Source organism: Bidens hawaiensis, unplaced genomic scaffold (assembly GCF_021521415.1).
Source record: "Bidens hawaiensis isolate Kalapana, Puna unplaced genomic scaffold, B.hawaiensis_p1.1 tig00012479_1, whole genome shotgun sequence".
NCBI lineage: Eukaryota > Viridiplantae > Streptophyta > Magnoliopsida > Asterales > Asteraceae > Bidens > Bidens hawaiensis.
The window spans coordinates 205009-231200 of NW_027492022.1; the positions used below are offsets into that span (position 1 = coordinate 205009).

Consider the following 26192-nt stretch of genomic DNA (forward strand, 5'->3'; position numbering starts at 1 on the left):
AATATCTATAAGAAAATACAAACAGTTCTTTGTAATATTCATGTCACTTGAGCAACGCCAGCTTATCACAGAACTGTAAAAACATTTCATAAATTAAATCAAAATTTCATCATGTATGACAGACAGCGCAGCTGCGGGAGGCTCGGTTTTAAAACCAAACATAATTATAAGACTCTATTTGTATTTATAAGTTTTATGAGAAGAAGATGGAACAGCAAATCAATTTAGCATATAAGATTGGCGCAGCGGAAGCGTGGTGGGCCCATAACCTACAGGTCCCAGGATCGAAATCTGGATCTGATATTATTTTTGAGTGGCTTTTTAATTTATTTTTCTAATTTAAAGAGCAAAATTTACCCTCATCTATATCTAGAACTATATCTATATTACATATAAAATATATTAGGAGAACAAAATGGTAATTGATTATTTCCGGCGAGACACCGTTATATTTAATACGCTCATCAGCCTGTGAATCATTTCGGAGATTTCACGGTGGCTCTTCCTTTTCTGTAGCTGACGGCCCTTCCTCTTATGTAACTGGTTTTATTATGATGGTGACAGTAACAAACCACAAATCCTCAAACGGCTCCTCTATTCAGTAGTGATAGTCGTCCTACCAGTGACCGCAAAAACCTTAAATTCAGTAATTGAATTGACTACTCCAATCACGTTCGTTATCTAATCATCATATGTAAATGTAAGTAATGCATTTCTTATTTAGGTTTTTAGGTTAGAGTAGATTGTGCGCTTCTTCATTGGGATCCTCAAATTTTTGGTTTTAGATTAGCTTAATTCGTGCTTACATATTTTATAGCAACTGAATTCATATGATAATCATACGGCATTAATATCTATGTTTTGCAGGATGATGGTTTGATTCATTTTCCAAAGGATCAGGTTCAATAATCATACCACAGATGTAACTCTGATCCAAACATGGCTATGGATATGATGAAGAAGAATTTGTATATAATCATACCACAAGTTTACCGCTTAACACTAAATTTACCCTTTTTAGGTTATTAAATTTGATGAATTTTAGTTTTTGATATTTGAATACATTAAGATTTCATTGCAAAAAGTTGGTCCCTTGTGTGAAGGGGAGTGCTCTTTCAAAGCTTCAATTTGCACAAGAGGGAAAGCTAATCAAAGATATGAAGATTTGACTTGGAACCGTAAAAATGATGCGTATGTTATCACTTTTAGTAATATTATATACACGATTCAGGAGACGATGGTTAATTTCCATTCATGACAAGATGAATTCCTTTGAAAAAAGTACCAACTTATCATGATTCGCGAGCTTCTTCTGGTCGTCACCAAAGACGAATCACGTAAAAATAATCGAGTTAAAAACCAAATTTTAAAACATAGGTATATGATGGCAAAATTTGTCATTTATGTTGTTTCTTTTAATTCTATACATAGTTAATGTGTATCATGATTAAATGCACATGTCACGATGGGATAGAGGTTTGGTGAGGCAAAGAGTTTGGCATTCGTTTAGTGAGGCACTTAGCCACATGTTTGGTGACAAATGCACTGGAAGACGCAATGAGGTAAGCGAATGCCAAATTTAACAATGTTGTGAAATTTTTGTTTGGATCCCGTTCTCTAAGGGTAATTATTACTAATTAGGTCTATTGACAAAATAACTCGCTTGCTTTAAGTATGATTTGAGTTCATTTTAGTATTAGTGTTTTAGAATTTGCCATTGCATCCTTGTCAAGTATGCTTGCTTTAAATTTGTTGTGTTATTGTACGCATCACAATGGAAAGATTTATATGGCGGGTGGAAACAACATGGATCTTTTTTATACTAATACTGCTAGTGTTGATTAAATGCACATGTCATGATGGGATAGAGGTTTGCATTCGTTTAGTGAGGCACTTAGCCACATGTTTGGTGATAAATGCACCGGAAAACGCAATGAGGTAAGCGAATGCCAAATTTAACAATGTTGTGAAATTTTTGTTTGGATCCACAGACTTGTCCTGTTCTCTAAGGGTAATTATATCATTTTACTTATTAGGTCTATTGACAAAATAACTCGCTTGCTTTAATTATGCTTTGAGTTCATTTTAGTATTAGTGTTTTAGAGTTTGCCATTGCATCCTTGTCAAGCATGCTTGCTTTAAATATGTTGTATTATTGTACGCATCACAATGGAAAGATTTATATGACGGGTGGAAACAACATGGATCTTTTTTAGACTAATACTACTAGTGTTGATTAAATGCACATGTCATGATGGGATAGAGGTTTGGTGAGGCAAAGCGTTTGGCATTCGTTTAGTGAGGCACTTAGCCACATGTTTGGTGATAAATGCACCGGAAAACGCAATGAGGCAAGCGAATGCCAAACTTAACAATGTTGTGAAATTTTTGTTTGATGACAAGTAGATGTACGAAATAGAAATAGAAGAAATTTTGTTGCATGAAATGTGAGTTTCTACATGTGATACACTATACACACAATCACAATAGGTGTCAGTCAAGCTTAGAACATTTTGGTAGAGTTGTAAGGTGACTTTGTTTCTTGGATAGTTGGATTCATTGAATTTCAATGGAAGTTGTATCAAAAATTTTACTTTTACCATCTAGTTTGCATAATTAACCGAAATGGAATTAATTCAACGGATAGCATGGGTGATTGAATAATTAAACAGAATTATATCGTTCTCTATTCATTCAAGTATTGCAGTCTACAAATTACAAAACAAAAGTTGGCTAACATGGTCATGTTTCATTTTGTCCACCCTATTGGGTCTGGTCTTAACTTTTAAGCATTGCAATCTGTAGACTAGAATACAAAAGCCTTTTTATGTATAAACTAGCAAAAAAATTCACTAGATACGAACAACCGTTTTAACAGTTCACATATTTGTCCGTCCACGTAGATTGTCATGTTTTTAGTTCATAGCTCACCGCATCATAGGTTATGTCCACTCAATGTATTGGATCATAGTTCAACCACCGGTCAAAGCCCTTACTTAATACCCTAACCTCCATAAACTGAAACGAAGGCGTGAGCCTCACGTATATGAGGCACCCAATACTAATAAAGTGACTCCAGTCAAATTTAAACTTTGTTAATAACACTGATAGAAACCTGGTCCGGGTTAATACCCATAATGGCAAATGGGTCAAGTCAAAGGCTTAATTTAGGGAGTCAAGGTCAAGGGCTAAAATAATGGAGTAGTTTCCAACAATATTGTTACATCAACAAGACCTGAAACATTATATCATAATATTTGTGCAACTTTCATCAAGTCCCATTACATACTGAATCAATCTCACTCTGTCCACTTTCATCATCTGTCCATCATGTGAATGAACAATGACACAAATGGGGTGCTTCTAGTTCTAAAACATCAACCTCTTCCTATGAAACCTTTCCGCTTCCTTCAATATTAACACCTGCTTAACTTTGAATATCAGATGTAACCTAGTAGATTGTGTGTATCTAGTTCCACATCATGCTCATACAATCCATCCCATTGACCTTATGCAGCATTAGAAAAGTTAGAGGCTGCTATTATTAAATACACTGTCTATATAACAGAAATATCGGATTCTAGTTTTCTTTTTATAAATTTTATAAGAATAATTACCAATAAGTCAGCCTATCAGATTAGCGCAGCGGAAAGGTCCCAGGATCGAAACCTGGATCTGATACAATTTTTTGTTCAGCTTTATCTTCAACGCACAAATTCACAATTCCATCATTCCAGGTGTGTTTGATAAGCATTACAAGTTTGGACATATTTTCATAATAGTCACCTTAACTAGCTATTTGACATATAGTAAAGATTTTTAAAAATTTGTTATGTTAAAGCAAGTTACAACATAACCAACTGGTCTTATGCTATCGAATGTATTTGTTAAAAGTTTGTTACATGAATCAAGAATTTAAAATTTTGATATACACATTGGCCAGAGAGATGTGTCAACATAGTATATTTTAACTCAGAGGGTTTTCGGTTCTTGGATGCATTATATTTTATGAAGATTGAATCTAAAATTTAATTTTACTGTCTAGTTTGTATAAATTCAATGTATAACATGGTTGATTTGATAATTTAGCATAATTGGAATTGAAACGATAATAAACTTTATCAATTTTGCTTTCTTTATATAAGGGATTCGACATTCATTCAAACTAGTGAAATAATAAACCAAAGGTGCTAGCCTTACGTACACAAGGCGCTCGATACTCATAAAGTGACTCTAGGCAATTTTATACTTTGCTAATCTTAAAACACCCAACATTTTATTTTTAATTTGAACTCTTTGCTTTAATCATTCTGAAAAACACTTAATTATAAGTAGTAGGGATTACATCAACAAGACCTGAAACATAATATATGTGTAACTATCATCAAGTACGATTACAAACCGAATCAATCTCACTCTGTCCACTTACATCATCTCTCCATTATGCTTAACATGTACATGGCGGGGATTCTAAAACATCAACCTCTAATTTAAAAACCCGTTAAATTCCTGCAATCTCAATACCTGCTTTAACTTTGAAGTATCGGTTACGATGCGATCTAGTAAACTGTGTCCATCTAGTTATGCATAATGCTCATACTCTCATACAATCTATCTCATTGAGGTTATGTAGAATTAAAAAGTTCTCCATTGTGTTCGGTTCAAAGAAATGAAATTGGAATTCAATTCCTTCAAATTCCTTTGAATTAAGGAATTCCAAATCCTTCCAAAATGTGGAGGAATTCAAGGTAATTCATTAGAATCTTTTCTCGAGATTTTTTTTTTAACCGAGGACAGCGAATAAAACATTTTAGTTTTTTATTTATATTTTGAGTTATGAATTTTTTATTATTGTTTTTCAAAATTTTTTTGAGGGGTTTTTGATCTTAATAGAAAACCCATAACAAAAATTCATAAAAAATAATAAAAAAATCATAAGGCAAAATATAAATAAAAAACAAAAAATCTAAAATAACTAAAATGTTTTCTCTCCGTTATCAAAAAAAAAACGATTTCTATTCATTTGTCAAACGAACATATTAATAATGTAATTGGATTTCAATTCCATCCAATTCCAATTCCTATTGGAATGTTCAGATTCCAAATCCTATGCAAATTCCAATTCCAATTCCAATTACATTACATTCCGTGAAACGAACGCGCTTTTGGGTTTCTTATGGAGTTATGGAGTATGGACAATAAGATTAGTAGCATAACAATATTCCAGGTGTTATTCGTCTTTATGTCCATTGTTTTATCATTCATAGACCTTATGCAGCATTACAAAAAGTTGAGGCTGCTATTGTTAAGTAAGTTGCTTATATTACAGAATTATCGGATTCTAGTTATTTTGCATATATTTTATAAGGATAATTACCAACAGATCAGCTTATCAGATTAGCGCAGCGGAAGCGTGGTGGGCCCATAACCCACAGGTCCCAGGATCGAAACCTGGATCTGAAATATTTTTTATCCAGCCGTGTTTTTGAGCATTACAAGTTTGGACATATTCTCATAATAGTAACCTACTAGCTATTTGGTATATTATAATAAAAGTTTTTTCAAAATTTTGTTATGTTAATAGTAAGTTTGATGACATGACGACGATGATAATTATAATGATTTTAATGTGTTACAACGTAACCAACTGGTTTTATGCTAACGAATGTATTGGTTGAAAGTTTGTTACATGATTCAAGAGTTTGAAAATTTGATATACACAATTATAAGGTGTCAATCTTAGTATATTTTAACTCAAAGAGGGTGTTTGGTTCTTGGATACATTATATTTTATGAAGATTGAATCTAAAATTTAATTTTACTGTCTGGTTTGCATAAATTTAATGTATAACACAGTAGATTTGATAATTTAACATAAATATAAATGAAACGATAATAAACTTTATCAATTTTTCTTCATATAATGGATTCAATATTTATTCAAACTAATGAAATAATTCAACCAAAGAAATTGGAAAGAATTCAACATGAAATTAATATTTCTTTCTTGACACTTCAGTTTTACCAAACTAACATTGTACGTGTAACTTTTATTGATAGTCATGAAGAGACTCTAGGCAAATTGGGCAAACAAAAGCATTGCATCCTGCCCCGTATACCCATTTGCAGTGTGGACAAACCAAAGGCGCTCAATACTCATAAAGGGACTCTAGGCGACTTTATATATTGCTAATCTTAAACACCCAACCTTTTTTTTAAAACTTTGCTTTAGTCATTCTAAAAAAAACATTTATTACAGGTGGTAGGGGTTACATCAACAAGACCTGAAACATAATATATGTGTAACTATCATCAAGTCCGATTACAAACCGAATCAATCTCACTCTGTCCACTTACATCATCTCTCCATTATGCTTAACATGTACACGGGCAATGATACAAATGAGGGGATTCTAAAACGTCAACCTCTTCCTAAGAAAATTTTTTAGTTTCCTGCAATGGACCTAGTTAACCTGCTTTTACCGTGAGATATCATGTGTCATCTAATTCTAGTATCTTATGTCTATTAGATGTGTATAATACTTATACCAACCATTCCGGTTGAGGCTGATAATTACACGGTTGGTGACCAGTTAATAGTCCAGCAATCAGCATATAATAAAATAGTTTAAGTGGAGAATCAAGAGTTGGTTCTTGAAGTTCTCCATTGCTGATCTTCCATCTTATTATTTGCACTCAATGCATTCATTTGAGAATTTCATCAGCCTAAAGTTTTAAATAATATTAAATCTAACTAACACAATTTTAGAACCCCAGCTACCTCAGTATCAAGCTTTCTGCTAGGCCCGCAAATAGAGAGTATCAAATAATGCTACCATGCGTGATCATATTCTTAGTTTCATATGAAACTCTTTATTTGACTTAAAAGATTCACAAGGGGCTTAACTTATACTAGCTAGACGGTTACTCCATAAGTCCACAAATATATATATTTTCAAGATATAGAGATTGATAGAGGCTAAGGCTCAACGAACTGTTTTGACTTTAAAGGTAAAGTTTAAATGGTTCAGTGGTCTAAACTCTAAACTAACATCTCCAAGATTATTCTATCTTGTGTATCAATCAAAGAATATGATAAATCAAGAAGTGATAAAGCTTAAAAATGGTTCATTGATTATGATCGCATTTGGTTTTTGGTTAATCAAGAGGTTAACGGAATTCAGGTTTTATAACCAAACAGAAGTATCAGACTCTAGTTGTATTTATAAATTTTATGAGAAGAGGATTGAACAACAAATCAATTTAGCGTATCAGATTGGCGCAGCGGAAGCGAGGTGGGCCCATAACCCACAGGTCCCAGGATTGAAACCTGGATCTGATATTCTTTTTGAGCGGCTTTTTAATCTTTTTTTCTAACTCATTTAATATAAAAGCATTTTTCGACATTTACAGTACTTGGTAATACTTTTGTCACTTGAGCAACGCCATCACATTACAAATCTGTAAAAAAAACATTTCACAAATTTAATTACAATTTCATCATTTGTGATAGTGCATTGAAATATGATAACAATTACAAGCTTCGACAGATTTTCATGATAATCAGTCAATCAGCGAGTCATTTGAAATATAATAAAAAAATTGAAAGCTTATTACGTTATATGTTTCGTACTTAGAGTTTTGATGACAAGTAGATGTACATAATAGAAATTGTTGAAAGTTTGTTACATGAAATGTGAGTTTCTACATGTGATATCCACAATTACAATAGTTGTCAAGCTTATAACATTTTAGTAGAGTTATAAGGGTACTTTGTTTCTTGGATAGTTGGATTCATTGAATTTCAATGGAAGTTGTATCTAAATTTTACTTAATACTGTTTAGTTTGCACAATTAACTAAAATGGGATTATTACAACAGATAACATGGGTGGTTGGATAATTAAACGTAATTATATCATTCTCTATTCATTCAAGCATTGCTGTCTGCAAATTACAAAACAAAAGTTGGCTAACATGGTCATGTTTCATTCTGTCCCCGTCAAGTGGGTCTGGTTTTTAAGCATTGCAATCTGTAGACTACAAAACAAAAGTTTTTTAGCAGTTCACATATTTGTCCGTCCACATAGATTGTCGTGTTTTTCATTCATAGCTCACCGCATCATTAGGTTATGTCTACTCAATGTATTGGATCATAGTTCACGCCGCCGGTCAAAGCCCTTACATAATACCCTAACCTCCGCAAACTGAGACAAAGGCCTGCGCCTCACATACATGAGGCACCCAATACTAATAGAGTGACTCCAGTCAATTTTAAACTTTGTTAATAACACCCACAAATAAAATAAAAATAAAATAATTTCTATATTTTCTTCAACTCTTTGCTTTTCTTTGTGGCTAATCATTCAGTAAAACTTTTAACACAAGCAGTAGGGATTACATCGACAATACCTGAAAAACATTAAATTTATGCAAGTTTTATGAAGTACGGTTAGAAACTGAATCAGTTTCTCTAATCACTTTCATTATCTGTCGATGTTTCAGCTGAACAATAACACAAATGAGGTGCTTCTAAGACATCAACCTCTTCCTAAATACTGTTACTTTCCCGCAATACACCTAGTTGATGTGGTGCTTTAACTGTGAAATATCATGTGTAATCTAGTAAATTTTATCTCTATCTAGTTGTGCATAACACTCACACAATCCATTCTGTTGAGGCTGCTAGCCTGCTAGGTACACTGCTAGCGACTGTTAATATTAATATACCAGAAGATAAAAAAAATAGTTTGTGTCAATAGAGAATCAAGAGCTGGTTCTTGAAATTTCATCAGCCTATAATTTTCAAATGACACAAAAACCTATTATAACAAAATCATTATTTTCTGTTACGCCTCTCCTAACAACGATTAAATGGTGGCGAATGTCATGATCTCAGTTGCATATGACACTCTTAATTTGGCTTTAGAGATCCATTAATGGCTAGCTTAATCTAAAAGGCTACTCCATATGTCCAGAAATAACTATTAACGGTTTTCACTCTTAAGCGCCTGGATTGTAAAGACTGCAGCATTCATATTTTCAAGAAGTATCAATGGTTTCATTGGTCTAAACTAAATCTCCAAGATTATTATTCTATCCTGTGTATCAATCAAAGAATATAATACATCAAGAAGCTAGTGGTATACAAACTTACATGCTTGTCTGCCAATGATGACTGTTAGAGCTTCAGAATCTTTCTCTTAAAAACCATAAGTTGCAATAAAATTTGGTTAAGAACAAACAAACATCTGTAACTTACAGAAATATTATTATTCTGAAAAAACAATCTTATACCCAACAAGCCACTAAAACACAGTAATCTTCTTCCTCTTAGAATTCGAAACAAACGTCTCAATCGTAAACCTATAATTCGCCAACTTCCTCCGTTCCATCATCGCAGCCCGGTACGGCAGAAACGCAATATACCCCGCAATCCCCACCGCATACCCTCCCTTCACCTTCTCCAACGGAAACCCCCTCACCTTCTTATTCAACTGCCACATCTTCTTCAACTCCGTCCACGCCTGGTTCTGCATAAACCTCCTCGGCAACAAAACCGCCGGTTCACCCGCCACGGCATCCGTCGAACCCACCATATCATTGAACCGGGAAACGGCTCGCTCCTTCATGTCCGGTTCACCGGCGACCAGATCCATGAACATGCGTTCCAGCATCTGGGTTTTGATTAGGGTTTCGGCGGCGGTTGGTTCCATGAAAGCGACTTTGTTTTGGAATTTGGTGACGTCATTGGGGATGTTGGTGAGTTCGTCGGGTGTGGTCATTTTGGGTGTTCCGATTCCGGCGTCTACTAGAAACATGTCGTCTCGGATTCGTGAGACGTCGGCGGTTAAGGCTTTGCCGCTGTTTAATAAGAAGCTGGAGTTGGATTTGCGGAACAGTCGGCTCATGTAGACTGTCATCGTCACTGATTGGAAATGGAAATCGATGTACGGTACCGGAGTTAGGGTTTTGATTGCTTAGATTTGAAGATGAAAAGGATACTACTGGTCAGACAAATGTATTTTGGACTTGGGCTGGCCTGCGCAGATGAACCCATATGGTTTTGGTAACATGTGAAACTATAAGTGCACAACAAAACTTGAATCCGGAAGACCTGAACAAAATACCCGGAACCGATTTTCTTTATACCCGGGGTTTTAATACTTGAAACCGAACCCAACCCTACCCGTAGGATACGGATAGGGTATGCATTTCAGTACCAAAACCCGTACCAGGAACCATACCCGATTTATACCCAATACCCGAAAACCGTAACCGGGTTTTCCAATACCCAAAGCCGGGTTTTTCAAATACCAGATTTATACCCAAAATTACCTGAAACATGCCCGAATATACCCATAAAAAAGTGCCACATCTTAAAAAATCCAATTTATACCCGGAAAAAAGGCCAAAAATAGGGTTTTTTTTTCAATACCCGGAAATAGGGTATTCAAATACCCAGTTTTAGAATTTTTGGTTATATACCCGACCCGAACCCGATGTATATGGTATGGTTTTTATAGACAATAAGAGGATTGAACCCGACCCGGGTATTGCCAATACCCGATTTTTCAATACCCCCGTCATACCCAATCCCAATTCCTACCCGGAACCAGGTATTTGAAAAACCCGCTTTTGTGCACCTCTATGTGATACAAATATTAGTATTTAAAAAAGGGAAAATTCCAAAAATAAGCGGTTATGAAAACGTTTTTCAGGTTTTAGGTGCAATTTGCAAGAAATTCCCAAAATAAGTATTATAATCTAGTCGTGACGAGTAGTTTGTATAACCAATTAAAACTTGACATGTGTCTTTAAACTGATTGTAACGAGCAGATTTACTAACCATTTATTCGTCACGACTAAATAAGTTTTATGCCTCGTAATCAATGATCACGAGTGATCCATAAGTTCTTTAGTCACGACGAGTAGATTGTAAGGTTAAACTAGTCGTAGCGAGTTAACTACCAATAAACTACTCGTGTAGGGAATGTAAACCAGGTAAACTAGTCGTCGCGACTAAATGACTTATGAATTACTCATGGGCGTTGATTACGAGGCATGAAACTTATTTAGTCGTGACGAGTAAATGATTAGTGAACCTGCTCGTTACGGTTAGTTTAAGCGCACATGACAAGCTTTAAAGGGTTCTACAAACTACTTGTGTGTAATCATAAACTACTCGTCACGACTAGTTTATAATACCTATTTTGAGAATTTCTTCCAAATGACACTTAAAACCTGAAAAACATTTTCATAAACGTTTATTTTGAGAATTTTCCCTTTAAAAAATGTATGGCAATGTTGCAAAAGTCGCTAGGCGGTCCCTAGGCGGCTGACCCCCTTGGAGGGAGTACTCGGACATGATAAATATAAAGAAAATTAATTTTTGGGTAATATATATTTCAAATATCATAAGCTTACTAATATTTATAACAAATAAGTAAATATCAATATAAATAAGATAAATAAATTTTTAAACACTAAATTATTCTAAAAATGTTAATCATTAATTAAAAAATGATATTCGTTCTTTCATATTATAGAAATACGAATTATGTTATATTTTTTTTAGTGAAAATAGACCAAAGTTAACCGACTAGATGAGATTATGACTAATGTTAACCATCTTTGAACAATTTTTAGTAACTAGGCGGAGTTAAAAAAACTCTACTCGGTACCATACCTTGTAGCGAGTACTCAAAGAGTAATCGGCCTTGTAGACCTACTTTTACAACATTGATGTATGGTATGCATTTTGGGATTAACGTTTGAAATTGTTATTTCAAGAGAGTATTCGGTATATTATATTTGTCTTAAACATCTTCATGGTAAGATGTTACTTATTGTATTAAGAATATAATAAAGTTTATTTGTGTTAGAAGTTTAGAATATTATAAGACTGTCAATAACGGGACTCACGAACGTCCTCTCTCTTCCATGGACCATGGTGATAGTTAAATTTCTATTCAAACAAACGACATATATCAAGATAATTCAACCCTTTTCCCCTCTCCTTCAAGCAATCCTTCAGGCTGGTGGATGTGGGCTCAGCCGCTCAGGGTGAAGCGGGGTTGAGGTGGCACAATTGTAACTAGAACAATGATGGAGAATCAACACCGAAATCATATGGAGATACCGAAGTGAAGCTGGATTAAAGAAGAAAATGAGAAAGGCGTAATGGAGGTTTGGGGTGGGAGAAGTGGTGAGAAGCCGGGAACCCCGTTTCACTCTTGTGGGTTGGACGACTGCATTGGTGGGCTTGTTCAAAGGATTTTGGTGGTGGTGATTTCCAAATTACCGAATGACCAAAAACAAGAAATAGCGCCACCCACCGCCCTATCGCCACGTTTGTCATCACAATTTCACAATTGTCGTCTCCATAATGTCCATGTCACCACCGATGCTGCACAATCGCTACCACTATCATCACTCGTCACCTTTACCTACATTTTGATGGTCACTTGACTTGCTCATTTCCCGGGCTTTCCTTATTTGGTAAAATTGATGGTTCATGTTCCTTTAGGGGGTGTGGGAATTACATTTTAGTCCGTCATAAATCTTTGACCAAATTATGACTACCTTTAAAACATTATCAGATAGCATTTTCCTTGTGACAAGAAAAAAAGTACATTCAACAAATATTGAATTTTGCAAGCATGGCTATATATAATTATATATACTTATGTCAAGACATATATACTTGGCAAATCCACACACCAAAAGGAAGCCTTTACAACTGCTTGAAATATAGCTGCACAAGCTTCTTAAAGGTGTCAAATACACTTGTGAAGGGATTTAACGCAACAGCAGACTTTAGTTCAAGATCAGGAAACTGGTTTGTTAAAGCCTGTTGCATTCCATTCATCGACATCATTGCAGCTAACCGGCTATCCGACACCTCGCAGTCTTGTGGTGTGTCTTTTATCTTGCTCGCATCATACCCAAAATCTGCCAGCACAAGCTTGTATTTTTCTATGAATTCTGTCCCAGGATTTGGTGTCCTTGAGTAAATCTGAAAATATCGAGCCCATAAACATAAGTGTCAGTTTGAGTCATATGAAATTTGCAAGGTTCAGTTAGGTGATCGGTGTATAGAACTTTTAATCTCTTAACTTGTCATAACCTCATAGGGAACAAAATAAACAAATAACTTGAGGATGTATTTTATGCATAAAACCTTTTAAATCATTTTATTTAAAAGAAATGATTATTAATTTGGACACAAACCTCTGCAATCATGACAGCAACTATTTATAAGAAATTTAACAATTTGGACACCAATCAAAAGAAAAAATTACTATTAAAACAATATATTATTGCAATCATATTAGACACAACTTTGTTTCTACGTATAGCAGAATAATACCTTTTAACCAATATAATTAATCATATCAGACAAAACTTTGTTTCTATATAGCAGAATAATACCTTTTAACCAATATAATTAATCATATTAGACACAACTTTGTTTCTACCTATAGCAGAAACGGACGCACGCACTGTTAAAATAGCAAAAACATAGCCATATAGAAAATCGGTCAAACATGTAGAAAGTCACCTAAAGTGTATCCAAACGCTTACAGCCTCGTGCATCGTTATTTGGAAAAAAAATTATTATTTTAACACTATATTTTTGTATTAAGATTTAAAATTTTTGATTATGCAAGGGCATTACATTAAGTGTACCTGAATAAAGCTCTTATCTTTTGCTCCAGAAACAAGGGCAAAAGTGTCATAATCAGTATCAAGCACGTCATACGGTTCTTTGGGAATGAAGGGCAACGTGGAAACCTGAGGTAACAGTTTTCTTTAATCATCTCTTTTCTTTCTAAATCAGTTTCAGTTTTATCTGTTTCTTCCTCTGATAGACACTGAACCCTACCCCTTATACCAGTAATATACCCGTCGGGCCCGCCATGAACACAAAATGTATCCACCTGTATTGCTGGTGTTGCCGTATCAACTGTATACACTCCCTGCAATAACAATCTATACACTCATAAACACAAAAAACTCTTTATTATCCAAAATTGCCCTCAGAATCTACCTGTGTGCAGTGGCAATCTTCTTGACCTTGACCAGCAAATCCTCGTTTAAGCGAAGCAACTTCATACCATCTTCCTGAATATCTTACAGGATCAAAATTTCTTGCTGTCATGCCTTGCATCATCATCAAATTTGAACCCTCATCAAGATTAAGAGTTGGAGTATCGCTAGAGGTACTTGCAATTTGGCATACATTATTATATTTATGTGACAATTCTGTTGCCAAAACCTACGAATGAGGAAATGTTATTCTATTAACCTCAGAGATAGATAATGTTATATTACAGCTAGCATAAACTTTAAAGTCTGAAGTAAGTAATCTACCAACCTGGTTTGATGGTGACAAAAGTATGAAGCACGCAGCAAGCCCAGAAACCACATGTTTAGATGCATCCTTGGTTGAAACTGATGGTGATGGTGACTCAATAGAACACCTGAAGCTTACATTTGCCGGCACTTTTCTGTAGATGAAGACAAAAGTTACAAGTTTAAGAGCAATTGTGACTGTAAATAAAGTAACAAGTATTCATGGCTTACGTTCAGATTTAATATGTTTGCATGCCCAATTTTCTGTGTTATTACAAAACCGAATCATAATTTTGGGCTAATCGGTTATGTCTTAACCGAGCCATCAGTTAGCTGCTCAGTTATGTTAATTCGTGTTCAGTTATTTCGGTTCGGTTAAATCGGTTGATTTAGTTATTTGCTCACCCCCTGTCAAAATTATTAATTGCATCTCTTTCCTGAAATTCAATGAACCTAAGTAATCCAGTCAAACAATCCATAAACGATCAGTTAAAAGTACCAATAACCATATGTATATGCTATAAAATCAGACACCGATATCAAGCCCTCACATTTGCCAATTTCAGTAACATGACATTAGATTTATGATGCACAATATAATCTGCACAATCAGTAACCTAATTTCCTCAATTGAAGTACTAAAGGCAGCAAACTACAAACCCTAAAACGAAATAGATGTGCGAATACCTAGAGAGATTGGGGGAGAATTAGATGGAATGAGTAATATCGTAGATTTTCCGGTGGCGATAATAGACGTCATTTTCTCCGACGATCGTCCACCGCCGTTGACACAGACCGTACAACTGTTGCGAGTGTGACAGATAAGTGGTTAGATTTTGCGCCAAAATGCTAAACTATTATTGACACGTTATTGACCGAGGTGTGCATGGAATCGAAAAAAACAATTCGAAATTGAAACCAAAAAATTCAAATCGAAATAAAAACTGACGCTTTGGTTTTATGTTTTTGTAAAAATAGAACTGTTAGTTCGGTTTTTGTTTTGCATGAAAAAAAATCGTAAAAACCAAACCGAATTTCTAAATTTTTCATTTTTTATAATTTATATTAAATAATTTATAAAAATTTAATAATATCTAACTCAAACATTTTTTTTCAAATGTATAATAGTTAAATATTTTACAATTAAAAAAAATTATTTATATCTAAATTTAACTTTTTTCTCGGCCTAAATTTTTTAAGCTAAAATTGCAAAATCCGAACCCGAACCGAAACCAAAATGAAAACCGAAAAAACCGAAACCGAACGATTTCAAAAATTCAAATAACCGTAGTTTTGATTTTCGGTTTGGTTTTAGCTGAAAACCGCACCAAACCACACAATGCACACCCCTAAATATTGGTGTTCACTCACAAAATGCACACCACGACTCCAATAGTCCAATGACAATCGAGACAACTACTTTTATCAAGTTAATATCAACATAATTATGAAGACAATGACATGACATCTTTTATAATCTAGTAAATTAGTTTGTTTGTATGTGTTGAGATGGTACCCAAGAAATATACATTGATAACTAAATATATATACGCTAGAATTAAGATAAGTGTTTATGTGCCTCTCGGTATACCGACCATGTAAAATTAATTGATTGTTTTGGTGGTAGTGCGGTCATCAGTTTAGTTTTGCAGTTGTTCTTTTTTGCCAGTCAGCTTCAAAATTTTAAGACTGTAGCGAATGTTTTGGTTTGCATTTATACAAAACAACGACTATGTAAAACCGGGCCGTAAATTTCATGAGCTATCTTTGTATTCTATTTTAATATAGTTGGTCGTAAATTAATTATTCCCCTCGTTGAATTAATCCATTAATTTTTTTAGCATTCTAAGATAAAAGAAACACTTCACGTTGTTTTGAATATAAAAAGTATATAACTAAAATAAACAAATAAAGAGATCACCGCCTCTTTCTACTATGTCGTTAGTCTTCTAGTTGTGACCCAAGCCTTTCTTTCACACTTGCCCTCCACAGGCGGACACACCGGCAGTGGAGACTGTCCCGATCTTCAAATCACTTCCCGATACGAGCCCTAGGCTCTGATACCACTTGTTAAACTTTTAGCGGGTGAATCAAGAACACGAACACGAGATTTGATCAACACACGATCGACTCTTTTATTAAGAAAACGACTAACGAGAAAAACTTAATAATTACTAACACATTGAACCTAGGGTATATATAAACCCAAGGATTCTAATCCTATACTAACTCAAATACATAATTTGAATCCAAAACAAATAGGATTAAATAAAATAAGACGAACTTATCTTAAAATAATAAACTAATTATTATATTAAATATTCTCCGAGATTTTAGGAGACTTCAATCTAATTTGGTATTAAACACGTTTAACACTTAAGACAATAGAATTTGTATGGAATTTATGACGTAGAAGAACCAGAGAGGGCGTCGATCAAAACATCAACAGTGTTTTATCTCTAGGGCAGTTATTAATACAGATAATTGCTTCGAACAATTATCTTTTCAATTTTTTAATATTAATTAATAAAGCTTTAAATTACTTATGATTATGTGTGATAATCATAAAACTCATTTTTCTAACGAATTTTTAATTAACCCCAGTCAGAGGCTCTGCCTTTAGACCTTGCTAGGGGTTGCCGCCTTAGGACCCCGCTACTGGGGGCAACCTGTTTGTTAGGGGGCTTCGCCCCTAACATCATAACACACTAAAACAAATTTACACTCCGTACATCCCTAGCTTGCTTAATCTTTATAAATATATTATGATACATTGTCGACAAATTAATCCAATAAATTAAAATACTAACAAACGGTCATCGAAGCTTCCATCAAAGATATTATTTTGGGCCATCCTTGTCCAGCCATGTAATCCATAAACGAGTCCAAAAGATAGGGGAGGATCTCATGAAGCACCAACAAGCTCAAGACATGAAAATAACAAAACCCAATTAGAGAAAAAGAGTTTGACATTAAATTGAACAAAATCAAATGTATACAGTTCGATAAACAGATTAATAATCGAAAATTAACCATATAATTAAACAGTGAAAACTACATGTATAATGCATGGGATGTGTCGATGATTGCGTCTACTGTAATCGTCGCCATTGAAGTTGGAGGTAGCAAAGCAACGGGGAAGCGATGGTGCCGTCGGAGCGATGATTTAGGAAGACAGTGACACACTTGTTGAATAAAGATGAAGTGAATGACTACAACTGTTAGTAGGGTTTTTATATTTGTGTGAAAAGACGATTTAAAAATATGAGTCTTATTATTTATTTGGTCTATTGACCAAATGTTATGTTGGGATTTCTTGTTTGGATTTCGTATTTAATAAGATACAAACCTCAAGTGTTTCTCTATATATATGATTGTTATGTAATTGTAATCGTTGTCACTCAATAAAGATATACCTAGTTGCCACCCGTGGACGTAGGTCAGTTTAGACTGAACCAAGTTAAATCCTCGTGTTCGTTTATTGCTTTCGTGTCGTGTTCAGTTTCGTGTGTGCGTTTGGGATCACACGAAGAACACGAGAACCCACCGAGTTGTCGCCGCCACCCTACTGCGCTAGGGTTCCGCCGTCGTCGCCGTCCGATTCTCGCCGCCACAGCAGCCGGTTGTCGCGGTCGCTTGCCGTCAAAGATTGGAGTGTTTGGGTTCCATACGAAACAAGTTAGGCAGCGCATCACCACCGTTCAGGTCTATTCACTCGTTTGCTCGTTTGAAAACCGCGATTAGGTTTATTTTTTTGGTTTGTGTCGACTGCCGTTGATGACAGTGATTGCCGATAAATATCCTTGAAGAACCGGTTTTGGTTGTGAGTGCCAAGAGTAGACGAAGGGTAATAATATTGTCTCTTTTTCTTGAAGTTTGTTATTGACCAGGAAGAAAGGATTGTTTTTTTTATTTGGAGCAAACTTTTATTATTATTTTATCTTTGGGTCTTATAATACAAGGCAGTAGGCCTAGTATTATTATTTTGTGTGAACCAAAAGGATTGGGCAGTTTAACCTGAAAATAAATTTGAGTCAACATCGTAGTTGCAAAGTATGAGCCAAGAACAGTTAAATCAATATCGTATTTTTTTGTTGTTGAAAAACCGTTGTCAATTAGAAGAAGCGTTAAAGAAACCAAAACTAGTGCCAACCGCGTTTGACAGGTTTCTCGTTTCAGTTTCTGATTTTCAGTTCGTTATTCCATTGCGTTTTAAATAGGTTGATTATTTAACAGAGTTCAGTAGAACAATCGTTAAGTTCAGGCTCGTGTTGCTGTGTCTGTCACTGTTTCTATCCAGTTTTTCGTTTTAGTCATTGTCATGGTAGAAGACGGAAAGGTTTCGATACATAAGTTTGACGGATAGAAGTTTGGTTGGTGGAAGATGCAGATTGAGGCGCTACTTTGTCAGAAAGACTTAGATGTAGTGTTTGAGGATGAAAAACCAGAAAAGTTGTCAGAAACAGATTGGAAGAAGTTAGATAAGAAAGCTAGGGCTTGTATCACTTTTTCGTTGTCGGAAGATGTGGCGTTTAACATCATGAAAGAAACCACAGCCCGTGGTATGATGGACGCACTATCCAACATGTATGAGAAGCATTCGGCAGCGAATAAGGTCTATCTTATTAGAGAGCTAGTGACAACTCGAATGAAAGAGGGTGGGTCAGTTACAACGCATATCAATAATCTTAATTCGAACATCTCCCGCTTAGTGTTAGTCGGCATTAAGTTTAATGATGAAGTTAAGGCTTGTTGTTATTATCATTTTTGCCCGACAGTTGGTCGCAAACAGTGACTGCAGGTTGTAGTTCGTCTACAAAAATTACTTTTGATGGGATTCGGGATTTGATTCTTGGAGAAGATTCAAGACGCAGAAATTCAGGTAAATCATCAAGTGATATTAGTCACAGAAGGCAGAGGTAGGGGAAAACAACGAGGCGGTGGGAGTAGGAAGAGGAGTCAGTCTAGGACTCGTAATGATATTGAATGCTGGGGTTGTAAAGAGAAGGGACACTTCAGGAATCAGTGTCCGAATGGTAAGAAAGAGGTGAACGTTACAGAAGTCAACACTGCAGAAGAATGCCAAGAGGATGAGTTTTACATTCTTTGTGTTGAGGATAACGTTGATTCTTGGGTGATGGATTCTGGTGCATCGTTTCATGCCACTCACTGTAGTGAAACGATGAAGAATCTTAAGGTTGGGGATTTTGGAAAGGTTCGACTTGCGAACGATGATATTCTAGAGGTTACGGGTATGGGAGATGTTGATTTGATCACTTCAGCAGGTACTTCTTGGACTTTGAAAGACGTGAGGGTTATTCCAAGTTTAAAGAAACGTTTGATTTCAGTTGGGAAATTGGATGACCAGGGTTACGATGTTAAGTTCGGGAATGGACAGTGGAAAGTAGTCAAAGGGAATCTCGTTGTTGCTCGTGGCAAGAAAATGGGTTCGTTGTATATGGTCGATATGTCACCGAAAGGAGTGGATCCAGTTTTGGTGAAAGACAAAGTCCAGTTCAATCCAGTTTTGGTGAAAGACAAAGTCCAGTTCACAGAATCTCGTGGGCAGAAGAAGATTCGTTTTGCAAGTAACAAACCCAGAGCCAAAGTGAAGATTCAGGATGAACGAGCTAGGAAGGTTAAATCAGTCAGAGGACATCGTGACAGTGGGAGCACAAGTCGTGTTTCAGTTACAGTTCTAGGTCGACAGTGGATTAAGAAAACCAGTATTCCGGCTGTAAAAGTCTCTCCAGTGAATTACTTGCTGAATATGGAGAGTGTTTGTTCTCAGAGTATCTCGGGATCCGGTAGTTTGTTTCAGTGGGAGCCGGTAGGGACAGAGAACGGGTCAGGGGCATTTTAGCCGTGACTGACGTGTTGGAGCTCCGGGGAGCTTCAACGGGCCTTCAGGTTAATTGATGAGAAGGCGGTGGCAACTAGAAGATGGTTAATGTTCGGATTACAGAAGTACAATTAGGAGTGCAGACTAGAGTATTCAACGCCTCCGAGTGGGAGTTTGTTGGGTTTTGTAGGCCTTTCGGTGTAGGCCCGGTTTATTATTTGAAGTCCAAAGGGCAGGCCCGACCCGATTTGGATTTCTTGTTTAATAAGATACAAACCCTAAGTGTTTCTCTCTATATATGATTGTTATGTAATTGTAATCGTTGTCACTCAATAAAAATATACCTAGTTGCCACCCGTGGACGTAGGTCAGTTTAGACCGAATCACGTTAAATCCTCATGTCCGTTTATTGCTTTCGTGTCGTGTTCAGTTTCATGTATGCGTTTAATCCTAACATGTTAACCAAATATTGCGGTGAGTTTGGGTATTGGCAATTCAAGCATTTCTTTCTCACGTGTATGGCATGGGCACTTGAGGTCACGATGGTCATGATATTTGCTGATCGGGAACTTGATTGGACTTGCGAACCTGGTTCTGGATGCGCATGGGATTTGGACAAGAGTGTCTGTGGGCTTGAGCCAGGATCATGGCGGTGGGTTGAAGGTAGCGAGGGGTGGTCAACGGTAGCCGAATGGGGACTCTTGTGTGGAGATAAATATAAGGTTGGGTTGGTTCAAGCTTTGTTCTTCATTGGCTGCATGATAGGTAAATAAGTAAATAACCCCCCCATTGTCTTCAAATATGTGTAGTTATCAGTAAATCTGTATAGCAGTATTTAGCATTAATTCAAATTTTAAACGCCTAGTGAAATAGACTTAGAAGGATCCGATAGTTTTAAACGCCTAGTCAAATTTTAAGGGTTGTGTTAAACATATTCGTTCTCTATTTTTACTAAATGTACCCTGGCCAAGTCAGTCATTATACGGACCATATAATTGAGGAACACACTCAAATGGGCTCTTATATATACAAGCCGTATAAAAATACCCGACATTTTTAACTTTTTATATGGATCGTATGAGAGGAAACATTCGTATGCCACAAAATCCATGCAGTAACTAATCACAAAATAGATAGTTATTAAATACAAAGAGATTGTTAGTTTGGTATTTAACACATCTTTTTGTAGCCAAAAGGTGTTGATATGGTGTTGCCAATAAGCAGACGGTCGTGCATGAGGTTATGCTTCCCATGTTTCTTTGATCCCGAAATCTGCACAAAGTTTATGAAATCAAATCCATATATTACGCCCTGGTTTTTTCCGGTTACAGATACGGGTCATTTTTAATACTTTTAACAACCTGCCAAATGTCAATTGAGTTTTTGAACCTTCAAACTAATTTTTTTGAATTCCCTAGTTAACCTTAATCCAAAAACAAACAACAAAAGTAACATGACACATGATGATCTGTGTTATTCATTCATCTAACTAAAATCTTATTTCACTAACTAGTATAGCCCCACTGCTTATGCCCGGGAACCCATCTAGGACATTTCGTGCTAAAGAAACTTGACACCACTCTTGAGTTTAGTAGCTCAACAATCGGTGCAAACTTCACGCACCGGGGCGTCTTGTACTGGTTGATCGATGCACCTAAATTGATTACATAGTCCATGAGTTTATCAAACGTCCCATTTTCAACTATTTTGATCTCTAAAGGTCCAATTGACTTGTCAAAAGCACGCCCTTGTCGATAAACAATGTTGAGTGATTCTTCAATCACAAGACAACATTCTTCAAAAAACTGAAGGCGGGATTTGAGTGGTTTGGTTTAGGCTCAGCTCCCAGAAGATAACATAATGGCCAGGGATGGTTGTGGTGTCTGCATAGCTCGTGTAATCAGCCAATATCACCCCAAATGGTGTCAAATGGTTGACTGCGGTCTCGATTGCTTTATGTAATTCAATTTCATCAGTCTTGTCGGTATCAATACTCAATGCCACATTCTTTCGATAAACAAAATTAAATTGCGGGGATTTGTTCTTGAATCCAACAACTCTTAACACATCGCCAACTTGATACCTGTAAAGTCCTGCAGTTAAAGGAATTCTATTCATTAAACACATGGTGCACATGAAAAGTCCAATACAAAACGTACCATTGTAAACATACAAACATCTCCAATAATATCCCACTCATAAAGTAGGAAATTAGGAATGAACTGAAAGTTGAACTTTCCACTATCCGAGTAAGATAGAGAGTTAATTACACCCAATCAATCATTTATTAAAAAAATTACAACTAACATAGAAGCATATATTAAAGAAAGAAAGCACTAACCAGCATAAGTGGTGACTACAAGCTCATATTCTTGACCGAGTTTAACCTCGGAAAGGTTGAGCAGTTCCTGTTGTTCTTTCTCGTTGACTGAACTACCAAGGCCGTTGTTGCAAATAACAGGAAGGAATTCAAAATAAGCCAAGGTCGGAATAAATGTGTACGAAACTTCACTAGGTTTACAAAGTGGGTTTAGGTTGACACCGAAGTAACACTCCGACGAAGCATACAACATGGACACAAGCGGGAGGCCACCCCCGTAATAATCAAGAGTGGGTATGTACTGTGACATGCTTCCCGTAATAATCACATCAATATACTTGGTGTTCGGCCAAAGCCTTGTGATGATCCCCTGCCATGAATTCTTGGAACATTCCAACTCAATAAAGTCCGCTAAGTCCGGGTCGGGTTTCAACACTCTTATCACGGCCTCTCTTACGCAAGGATCAATAATCACGGGGTTCAAGATTCCAGTTCGGATATCATGGCACAAAACTGTCCAATTGTTCTCCAAGAACCGGATAGCCCGGATAAACCCGGAAGCAAAGATCGACCCCACTCGAAGAACTTCTTTATTATAACAAAGCCCACAAAGCATCTGGGAATACATGCTTTGGTAGGAATCTGGGCAGAGAACGGTTTCGTTTGGGCTGGTGTTGTTTGCATAAGGGTGGTATGGGCTTTGTTGAAACTGAGAGCTTTTATAGTAACTAGTTAAAGCCGGTCGGGCCACAGTCCAGCCCGGAGTCTTGGCTTCAGATTTAACAAATAAGAAATACATCCCTTTGCCTTTATCTAAACCAGGCACAAATTGGTTTATCACCGGCATCATCAGACTATACATTAATGCCCGTCGTTCGAGCTCATCTTCGATGGTGTGCATCAGTTTCCTCTCACCTCCAGATGTCCCAGAACTGCATAATCAAAATTTAAAAACATATTTCGTATGATTTATAAAGATGTATAGTAGTGTACCTTGTTAAGAATTCTGAAATAGGGCGAGAGGATATAATCGGGGATTTATCACCATTAGCAATACGTGCTATATCTGGTTGGATGTCGTCGTAAGTGATGACTGGTATAAGTTTCTTAAAAGTTTCGCGGTCGGTTTGACCAGAAAGACCATGGCGTTTGAGGTATTCAACGTTGGCGTTTTGTGTGAGGATTTCAGAGAGGACTTGTTGCTGGAATTGATCAGGATTAGAGGTGAAATCTTCGATGAACTCAAGAGCCTTTTTGTTACTCTGGGTGAGAGTCTAATCGTTCGAGGAAAGATTATGTGGGAAATTTGGAACTTTAAGCGTGGTGAAACAAATAGTTGGAGAAGAAGGTTGAGGTGTTTGTTATTGAATAGGGAGGGAGGGAGTATAATAATGTTGTATTAGTCCATATTATATAAAAACATTGTAAGCTAGTATTTTCAAAATCTGACCGAACATCGAATTGAACATTAAATGGCTACTGGTCGGATAGGTAAGATCGATTGAACCGGTTTAATAACCGAGCGAGATAACTATAATTAATATAAATATTTGTTTTTTATAAAACTTCTAATACTATAGTCACTAAAAATATAAATATGATATATTATATTATATTATATTAAAAAGGTTCGACATGATCATATGTACTCTCACTATGTGATTTTTGTTTTGACCACTAATAGTTGTCGATCAAAGACTTAAAAACACTGCGAAAGTGGTCCATTTTTTATCATAAAAAAGTTTTCGTTGGTTGTTTTATAATTTGAAAAATACTAGCTTTATTGTCTTGATATCAACACATGCAGGGACAAGTAGATTTACGAGATACAGAGAATATTTAGTTGGAATGGCTATCTAAAATATCAATATTAAAAAAAATAAACATATTCAGTGATGTAGTATAGTGATAAGGTGTTTCATTTCTATCCTAGATATTGATTAAAACTTCAAATCATACATGGTGCAAGTATAAGTGGTTTATAGGAGTATTTAAAGTATGTTAATTTGCCGTTCAAACAAAATTAAAGGTCATTTAAATAAATTTGAGTAAAGACACTAAAAAAACATATTTTTTGTTTTTCCTAGGAAAAGGTCGTTTAAGTTTTCATATATAGAACCAATATAATTTCTTTTTCACTCATAAAAGTCCGTTGACAATAATTTACACATTATTTTTCTTCTCTTTTTTTCTGATTTTAATTGTATAAATCTGTTAACATGCTAAAGTTATGTTTTAAATATGTAACACGTTACTAAATTATAGCCCTAGATGCTTCAGATAAATTGAATATGACAACCACAAGAATCAAATGTAGATAAAAACATATCATTAAATAAAAAGTAGATAAACAAACGTGTTTTGAATTTTTTTTATTACTTTGAAAGAGCTTTTGTTAAGGACGTGAAACATGTGTTGAAATATTTTTAAAGATTTTTAGGTCGCTTGTTCAATTAGACCCATACACCTTTTCGAGGTTGATTTAACTTTTCAAAAAAACCTTAACACTGTGTTTCCAAGATTCATTTAACAAGAGAAAAGAAATGAAATGAAATTAGAAGGGAAAAGATGTGGTTTTATCTCGTGTTCCCGAGTTTAATGAAAAATGAAGGAAAAGAAAGAAAATGAAGCGTTTTATGTGTTCCCGAGATAGGAGGAAAAGAAAGGAAAACATTATTTTTACTATTATACCCTTTAAAGGAAACTAAATTAAACTTAGATGTGATAACATTCCATCATATACCAACCAAAAAAATGACAGATTGGATTTCACAACAATTATCCTCTTTGCAATTATGTTCTTCATATTATTACCTTAATTGATTTCCTCGTATCTTTCATTATTAATTTCTAAACTACCATTTGTTTATATATCACCCAAGAATCATATGAACATAATACTCCACAGCGACTTGTTTAGCTGACTTGTTTGTTGTTGCCTGCCACACCCAAAGTAATAAAAATTATTTTACTATTAAACAACTAAACTACTATTATAACCAAACATCAAACATTTATAATTACAATTTCAAAGCACACGGTCTGTAGGTTTTATATGAAAAAAAGGCACAAACCATAAATATGATCAAACATATTTCTTTGAATTTGAATTTAAATTTATTAAATTCAAAATTAATAATTAAGCTCTATCATTTTGTCTTTGAAATGAACACAGAGAAATTGGAATTAACAAAGCTACTTTTAAGCCATACTTAATTAACTGTGCTACAAGCCAAGATGTAAAATCATAAACAAGGTGATAGAAATTCAATTAAAAATACCTAATAAAAGAAGGGATGAAACATACGCTGAGAAGCAGGTGTGGCTTGGGGGTATGCTTAGGGTGTCGCCGGCGTCGCGACGGAGTCTTGCGATGATGATGATGAACAACAGTTAGGTTTGATAAACCAAACATATGAACTGATATAGATAAGGTTGGGGTCGTTTGGTAATTTTAATTACATAAAGTTTGATCAAATCCTTTTCATTTCCTTTCTCTTTGATTTTCAATTTGGAAAGAAAAAGAATACACACAATTTGCTCCATCTTTCTTTTCCTTTCTCTTACTTTCCCTCTTAAAAATAACTCAGGAACATCATATTTTCCTAATTTCCACCCCTTTCTTTTGCTTTCCATTCATAAATTAGACTCTGGAACAGAGTGTAAAGGATAT

The 26192-nt window shown here is 35.5% G+C and overlaps 2 protein-coding genes and 2 pseudogenes across 4 annotated transcripts; 1 reads left to right on the plus strand and 3 right to left on the minus strand.

Moving 5' to 3' along the window:
- Positions 1-9192: 9192 nt before the first annotated feature.
- Positions 9193-10028, minus strand: LOC143541226 (small ribosomal subunit protein bS1m-like). The gene has a single exon (XM_077034105.1). The coding sequence runs from the start codon at positions 9920-9922 to the stop codon at positions 9308-9310; it is 615 nt and encodes a 204-aa protein (XP_076890220.1). The 5' UTR covers positions 9923-10028; the 3' UTR covers positions 9193-9307.
- A 2605-nt stretch (positions 10029-12633) lies between these two features.
- LOC143541278 (chloroplastic lipocalin-like) lies at positions 12634-15117 on the minus strand (annotated as a pseudogene). The gene is made up of 5 exons (XR_013136733.1): positions 15045-15117; positions 14380-14555; positions 14053-14280; positions 13692-13981; positions 12634-13017 (listed from the first exon to the last, which is right to left on the minus strand). The product of XR_013136733.1 is annotated as a chloroplastic lipocalin-like (transcript).
- Positions 15118-19206: 4089 nt separating this feature from the next.
- LOC143541228 (uncharacterized) lies at positions 19207-20377 on the plus strand. Its single transcript, XM_077034106.1, has 2 exons — positions 19207-19839; positions 19873-20377. The coding sequence occupies exons 1-2, from the start codon at positions 19495-19497 to the stop codon at positions 20218-20220; spliced, it is 693 nt and encodes a 230-aa protein (XP_076890221.1). The 5' UTR covers positions 19207-19494; the 3' UTR covers positions 20221-20377.
- Positions 20378-21623: 1246 nt separating this feature from the next.
- On the minus strand, positions 21624-24244 carry LOC143541279 (indole-3-acetic acid-amido synthetase GH3.5-like; annotated as a pseudogene). The gene is made up of 4 exons (XR_013136734.1): positions 24227-24244; positions 23513-23793; positions 22541-23451; positions 21624-22292 (listed from the first exon to the last, which is right to left on the minus strand). The product of XR_013136734.1 is annotated as an indole-3-acetic acid-amido synthetase GH3.5-like (transcript).
- Between the last annotated feature and the right edge of the window lie 1948 nt (positions 24245-26192).

What these genes read in the sequence shown, in the direction of transcription:
- LOC143541228 (XM_077034106.1), top strand. Translation starts at nt 19,495, where the DNA reads ATGGATTCTGGTGCATCGTTTCATGCCACTCACTGTAGTGAAACGATG. An exon ending in TCGATATGTCACCGAAAGGA is followed by an intron (nt 19,840 to 19,872) that starts GTGGATCCAGTT and finishes GACAAAGTCCAG; the next exon opens with TTCAATCCAGTTTTGGTGAA.
- LOC143541226 (XM_077034105.1), bottom strand. Translation starts at nt 9,922, where the DNA reads ATGACAGTCTACATGAGCCGACTGTTCCGCAAATCCAACTCCAGCTTC.